This window comes from Phaenicophaeus curvirostris, chromosome 5, assembly GCF_032191515.1.
Source record: "Phaenicophaeus curvirostris isolate KB17595 chromosome 5, BPBGC_Pcur_1.0, whole genome shotgun sequence".
NCBI lineage: Eukaryota > Metazoa > Chordata > Aves > Cuculiformes > Cuculidae > Phaenicophaeus > Phaenicophaeus curvirostris.
In genome coordinates this window covers 26,712,032-26,719,500 of record NC_091396.1, presented here as the reverse complement: position 1 = coordinate 26,719,500, position 7,469 = coordinate 26,712,032, and the positions used below count along the sequence as shown (strand labels likewise).

The 7,469-nt window shown below is 37.8% G+C and overlaps 1 protein-coding gene across 3 annotated transcripts in view; it reads right to left on the bottom strand.

The window, feature by feature from the left end:
• Positions 1 to 1,498: 1,498 nt before the first annotated feature.
• PLA2G4F (phospholipase A2 group IVF) overlaps positions 1,499 to 7,469 on the bottom strand; it is a 30,730-nt gene continuing 24,759 nt past the window's right edge. The window contains exons 16-21 of one of the 3 annotated variants that reach the window (XM_069858036.1): positions 7,111 to 7,248; positions 6,539 to 6,646; positions 5,476 to 5,670; positions 4,977 to 5,143; positions 4,156 to 4,342; positions 1,499 to 3,093 (exon numbers count right to left, since the gene is read on the bottom strand). In XM_069858036.1, coding sequence (XP_069714137.1) covers positions 2,864 to 3,093; positions 4,156 to 4,342; positions 4,977 to 5,143; positions 5,476 to 5,670; positions 6,539 to 6,646; positions 7,111 to 7,248 — 1,025 coding nt within the window. In that variant the 3' untranslated portion in view covers positions 1,499 to 2,863. Of the gene's footprint in view, positions 3,094 to 4,155; positions 4,343 to 4,976; positions 5,154 to 5,475; positions 5,671 to 6,538; positions 6,647 to 7,110; positions 7,249 to 7,469 lie in introns of those variants that run through there. The other 2 variants (XM_069858037.1, XM_069858038.1) reach the window with 2 other exon arrangements.

Here is a 7,469-nt window from a genome sequence, read left to right as displayed (position 1 = left end):
TATGGGCACCCAAGCGAGTTCTTCCTAGGATATAAAAAGCTCGTGCATTCCTCCCATTTTCAGGGCTCCTACCCCCATTGGAACTCCTCTGGAACCCATTGGAACCTCTAATCCTGAGACTTGGGGAACGAGAAAAAGACCACAACAAACCAATGCAACTACAACCAACACCAAACTTACCGGCTGCCCAGTTTTCCTGAATGTTCCTGTGACTTGGGGCGCCAGGCTGATTTCTCCATATTAACTAGGACTGAATTTCAATGCCAGGACAAAAACCACATTCCTCCTACAGGTAAAGCAGCATCTTAACTAGACTGAAAAACATATGTCACACAGAGAGCACACAGACCTGTGGACAACTCTCCTGCCACAACATGGAGTTTCAAATGAAGTGGCTACATACGCACTAGTCTAGAAAAGTAAAATTAACAGTTAGGGCCCCATATCTTCTTGCAACAAAGTAACCTTACAACTGTGGAAGGACTTGCAGAGAAGCCGTACCTTAAAAGACTCCATTGTATGTGTCTAGCAGACTTGAGTAGATACTCTTTTGGGAGAAAAGCATTCTACCTTCCCATCTATATGCTGTATCTAAATACCCATATCCCCGTGGTGTTCAAGCATCTCCAATTAGGAAAGACCTCAAAAAAAGAAAAAAAAAAAAAATCAAACCACGCTGTTCAAGTTAGATTCACATCAGAAAAGAAAAAGAACAGCTCAGGAGAAACAAAGGAAACTGTTATCCTGCTATAAATAAACATTCAAAAGAAAGGCACGGTTGCAAGCTGAAAGGCAGCTGAGACAAGAATACATGAAACTTATATGGAAAAATGTACAAAAGTCACTTAGCAAATACGAGGGATACCCAAGCCCTACAACACAGGTAGATCTGTGGCACCAATTACAAAGAAAAATGGTAACATTAATAGTAGAATCATGGGGTGGTTTAAGTTGGAAGGGACCTTAAACATTGTCTAGCTCCAACCCCTGTGCCACAGGCAGGGACACCTTCATCTAGATCAGGTTGCTCAAAGCCTCATTCAGCCTGCCATTGACCACCTCCAGGGATGGGCATCCACAACTTCTCTAGACAATCTGTTCCAGTGCCACACAGTAAAAAATTTCTTCCCAATATCTAATCTAAATCCTACCCTCTTTCAGCTTAATACCACTCTCCCTCTGCACTGCACTCCCTGATAAGGAACTCCTCCTCGGCTTTCCTGTTTGTCCTGATGTTGCCGTTTCTCTTGTTTCAGCTTCAGTTAGTAAGTGCTAAGGACATAAAGGATACCCCCTCTTCCAGATATCAAGGAAATTTAATCACCCAGATGAAGTCACTGTTTGAAATGCATCTAAATAATTCAGTTTTGAGCCACAGTTCCTCAAAGACAAGTCTCACAACGAAGAGATTACTTTATATTGTCCAAGCACCACTCCAAGAGGGACTTGGTAAATCACTTTTCCACTGTTGCAATCCTGATATAATAAAAGAAAATATAAAAAATAGTATTACTTTGACTCCTTTGCTTTTTTTTTATCAGCATAAGGGAAAAGATATCAAAACAAGCATTTATAAGAAAATTTGTAAAAGCATATCAGCGAGATTAATATTTATTAAGAGAGAATCACATTAAAAATACAAGCACCATACCCATTTATAAACTTTCACATAATTTCAGAAAAGACAAAGTTTCTGTCTCTAATTTTCAAATACAGAAATACGTTCAGCTCAGTGTAAAAGTCACAAAAGTAAACAGTGTTTGCTTGCCACCCTTTTGTATCAGATATTTTCCAGCTGCATAATTCAGTACTTTTCTCTGAGCTTTCTGCACAGTGAAGTGAATTCCATCACACAGTATGGCAGCAACTGACATTATTTTATTCATTCACATTCATATAAGGTGTGTGTATGCTGAAAACTGATGCTTGAAAAACACTCAGACACACACAGATATTCCTTGAACTGAATTGTAAGCCCAAGTGTAAGTTAAAAAAATATCTAATTCAGACTCTTCAAAGGAGCCTTCCTTCCTATTACACAGAAAGAGAAAGAGATTTATAGCACTTTTAAAGGTTCATCAGCTTGTTGTGAACAAACTGCAGGAAGAAGCAACACAAGCCCATGATGTGTCTTTGTTAAATATAAAAAAGAGAACTATTATTTCCTTGAAAACAAATGGTTACCGAAGTAAGGTACTATTCTATATAGAATTTCTGGAAGACTAAAAGCCATTATAATTCTTGAGAGGGGCAGGAAGGAATACCACAGAGATCTTTGAAACGATGGATGGCAAAAATGTAAAGCAGTTAAGGACTGTTCAGTCTTGAAAGAACATGGCCATCAGCCAGGAGCAAGTTGAAAGCTAAAGGACACATTTCCTCTCTCAGTGCATAGTTACAATCTGTGGAGTTCATTGCCAACTGATGTAAACTGTAAAAGTTCATGCGGGAGGTTCAAAAAGCAAGAGAGATAAAGGTATATAAGAAGTTAGTTTTCCCTTGAGCACTGCCGCAACTTTCACAAAAAGAGGTGCTTCACTGGGCAGAGTTTGGAACATATTCTCCAAATGCTTGAACTGTTTGAATGGACCTTCTTAGCCATCTGGCAACAGCCACTGTAAGACGGGATAGTGGGTAGGTAATTCCCTACTCTTCGTCACACAACAAAGCAACATCCATATTATACTGTACACCCACTGGGTTTTTGTAAGACCATATGTTATCTGGAACAAATTTTCAGTGCCACATGTGCTACTCCCTTCCCAAGATGACAGTTTCCAGCTATTAGTTTTCAGTATTCTGTCTGGAATCACGTGGCTTTTATGCACTGCAGCCTGTCTGTATCCTCAGCTATGGAAGCTGCTCACGTATTGGACATATTAAAGACTTTGCTCATCTTTCTCCTTTGCAGAGCCAAATTCAGGGTTTTGAAGAGAGTGTCCTTGTTGTTCAGAACATTGTAGCGATTCACTTCCACTAGCCTGTTGAAATCATATGGCTCAAAGGTGAAATTTAATGTACGGTAAGGAGAATCTTTTGACTCAATGACGAAGTCACCAAAGGATTTCTCTTCTTCTGACTCACGTTTAACTCCTGCAGCAAGGAGAAAAGAAAAAAAACAAACACACACACACATAAAAAACAGTTGCAGTAGACTCATTTTAGCTGGATTCTGCAAGTAGGATAATCACAGATAATTCCATTGAACTTTAACTTTTTCCCCAAAAACTCAGGATCCAAAATGCTTAGAAGCTGAAGGTAAAGTATTATCCCTCTTTCTACTTCCACTAGACTCCAAGATACAAGACTAAAATACAATTTCATTGCAATATATTGTTTAAGGTATCCATGAGCCATATTCAAATTAAACACCTTGAAAGCCTATATCATTTATGAGGAAATGCAGCCAGAGCCTGGTAGTCATTTTAGTATTAAAATGGATAGCATTAATAGAGTGCCTTACATTTCCCTTGCCTGCAGCAGTCCTGCACATTCTTTCCTATGTATTCCAAAGGTTTTCCTCAGGATGTTGTGTTCTCCCACCATGGGTGAAATAGGACATGGAATTTTGTCTGTCTCTTCCTAAAGGACTCTCTCGTCCCAGTGCACTTGTTTGACAGACTAAGGTGGGCCTTACAGTCTCTATTAATCCCATTAAATGAAGCAAATATCATTTTTCACTTAACCAAAAGCACACACCACTTAGCACTGAGTTACGTGATCTGACATCTATGTTGGTCACCAACACTTTGCAATTTAGTGGTTTATTCATATCCAATAAAAAATTTAACTTAGTACTTAATCTGAATTATAGTGCTTTCCTATATATTCAGAATAACTGGAAGTAACAAAATCAGATATTATGGCAGAAAGGTTCAGAAAGAAAAAAATATCTTGCTTAATGTTGATTCTTTCAGCCTTTCAACTTTTTTTTTCTTGGTTTTTTTTTTTTTTTTGCTTTTTAGCATCTCTTCTTATTCTCCCTTCCAAAAAAACAGTGGAAGCTGATTCCACCTTAAATGAAAAGAGCAATTTAGTAATTACAGAGTAATACTATGAAGAAAGAAAGGAGGGACACACAGTGCCCACTGAATTTTCCCTGTCAACTCATCCAAAGGATTGTAAAAATAGCTATTTGAGACACAGCTCCCTTACCTGGAGCTTTGTATTTCTGGAAAGTGTCATTCACCAGTGGGAAATGGAGCACAATTGGAGCCTTTGGATTATTATAATCTACAAACAAGTAACACTCTTTCGGCTTCTTTTCATCTTCCTCACTTAATTTGATTTTTGGAAAAGGAATTTCCCGCTCCTCACAGTATTTTTGAGTCAGCTCTAAAACCTGTTGTCAAAGACCAAAAACAATTTCAAGAGAATATCAGCCACACCTCTAAGATGATCCAACTCCAGTTCTCAAAGAGAGAGCAACTTTCCCAAAAAATAAAGAATGATAGAAATCCACCTTCTAAATGGAAGAAACAATTTTTATGGTTGGTGATACAGAATAATGAAGAGCAGAAACAAGAACTGCTACATAACATGAACAGTTTGCAGCTGAAGCTTTTTAGCTTTTGTTACTCTAAATATATTCACCTTGACTTTTCCGCACTTAAAAATAAGCACTTATGTATACAGGAAATAACTTGGCTGCATGAAGAGAATCACCAAGAGCCACTCTTCCATTAGAAGCCTGCATCTAATTAACAAGGATCGTATGAGCTAAGCAAATACTCTTATATTGGGTAGCAATCTATTTAGGCTTCTGAAAAGTTTTTAATCTTATTATAGTTGTCACTTTCCATTTCTTCATGACACTCACAGTAAAATGCATAGTACAATAATAGTTGAAAGAGGTAAGGATTTATTTTAATGTCCTCTTTCATTAGTGTTTGTATTCAACATCAGCTAATGTACTGTCATGTGAATATGATTCTGTGCTTTATCCTTATGTAATAATACTCAGCTGCATCTCTCACCTCAAATGGAGCTTCCCAGGAAAAATTGAATGACAAGATGACATCCACATCCCTCTCCGGCTGAAGCACCAAAGGAAAGGGAGAGTTGATAGAAAAGCCACCATCCACTAAGTATAAGCTCTCTTCCATAGGGGTCAGCTGGTTGGGAAACGCATCCAGATGAGTGCCTGGAAGACACTCCAAGTAGCACAAGTAACTATAATGATTCATTATACACCTTGTGGTACAAGCAACAAACAAAGCTTATGTTTGGGCTATAAGAAATAAAAAGACATTTCAATATAAACATTCACCTAAGACTGATCTGTAAAGACCGGTGAGGAACATGCCTTATATGACAGAACATACACAGTAGATCAACTTTTTTGTAAGAAGAATTAAGTCCCCTGACTTTAGCGGTCTTCAGTGGTACGAAGTCAAGCTCACTTAAGTGAACAAGTTCAACTGTTATAGAAAATTAACACACTTCTATATCCCAGATACACATAGACTCATTTACCTCTCCAAGCAACAAATTTCTTGATGTTAACATAATCTTTATGAAGATACAATCCCTTCATGAAGTTGAAGGTTTCTCCACATGTGACCCGGGACTTGAAGAAATCCTGAAAAATTTGTAACAAAGGGCCCCCAGGTATAACCAAACGAGTCTTCAGTCGTGTAGGATCTCGGAAATGGAATCTTCGGCAGTCATCTGCAGAAGCCACAAAAGGATGCAGAATACATAGACAATGCTTGTCCAGCTCCAGTATTTTTTATTATTTAACCAGTTGTCTTAAGGCTGAATTTGTCCTCTAATAAAAAATTTTTAAAATTCTGTCCTCTAATAAAGAGTACTGTAATGAAATTTAAATGAACTGCATATTCTATAGTTGGATAATTTACCTGCCCTGTTTAAAGGAACAGCATTATTCATAAATCATTGCCCATATTCATTTTAAAGACACACAAAGAAATTCTCATAACCTAGCGATGACCACTGTCATCACATAGAACAAGTCATCCACACAATAAACATCTCCCTCCAGTACTTACTACCACTTACTTACTACTTGTAGAGTTATACCTATCCACCTGAGCACCTCTCAGCCTTTAATATACTTCCTTTCCACTGCTAGAGAGGCATCGTAAAAATGGAGAACAACACAAACATGCAACCAGTTTATCCCAGCTTGCAAAAATCAGGCTGAGGGAACTGAAAACTTATTTTCCACATCCTGCTTAAGATTCCAGCTTCTATTCTTCCTCTTCTCATGATTAAGACCCCCTGCACTGCAATATGCATTTAAGACAGCTCCCAGAACAAGCCCAAATTTATAGTGATTCAGATATAGATTTTTTTTAAAAAGGAGGAAGAGAAGGAATACTGAAAAATTATAATTACTCTCTTCGCCATATGTGTGAAGGATGGGAATAATATACAGTAGAGAGATCTGTCAAAATCCATCCTTTATGCTAATCTTGAAAATTACACACAGCATATTTGAGTCATATTATTTGTATGATCATCCCAATACCAGGAATCTTTTGAAAAATCTTACTGTTTTAATGTACGTTCTTACCCACAACTTTGATAACATCTTTGAAAGAATCTAGAAAGCCTAGTCCTATACCAACCACCTTGAGACAGATATCATCCAAGCTTGCAGCAAAGGCACTGCCCCACATTCCTGTAAGAGAAATATTGAAAAATGTAGTACTCAAAAGGCTTTTCCCAGTGTTATCAAAAGCCATTTGTCATGGGGGTGGGCTGTCACTTGATCTCTACTACTGTAACAGTTGATGTTTGAGTTTAAACCTTTGAGTTAATCATGTGACAAATTCTAACAGTAATATAATGTAAAAAATTCTCCAAGAGGAAAGGTCTTCTATCAGCAAGGGAAAGATGGCAAGAGAATGGGAAGGCCTAAAGCAGAAGTTGTTGATGGATAGCTCCTAACTGTCTTCTTACAGACTGAAGATATCAGATTGTAATACTGTGAACCTACACCTAAACCTTCGGAGAAAATTTTGATATCTTTCTCTTCAAATTCTTCAGGAGAGACAAAAAGGCACTGGTTTAAGTTGATGAGTCTTTAAAGTAGAGTAGCTCCTTTCCATCCCACCCATTTTATTCATTACTATAAGATCATACCCTGTAGAAAACAAATCCTAGGCTCTGGACGTTTCTGGATGAGTCGTCCCATGAAGAACTCACTGTCAAAGTTCTCTGTTCGGACAAAAGCTCCATATTTGCGAAATCCAACTTCATAAGGAGTAAACTCACACCATTCTAAGAACAAGTCAACAGGATATTTACTCATTTCGGAGTAAACATGGGTGAAAATACTTATTTGATTTCTGTTCACAGAACCTCCCTTCTTCCGAACTTTTGGGGGAAAAAAAAATCCCATCGTGACTTTGTTACTGCAGTAATAACCTGCCTATTTTCCTTCCACTTCAAACCCTGATAGCTCTCTCTTCTACAACAAATGGAAGCTAGTTCACATTTCT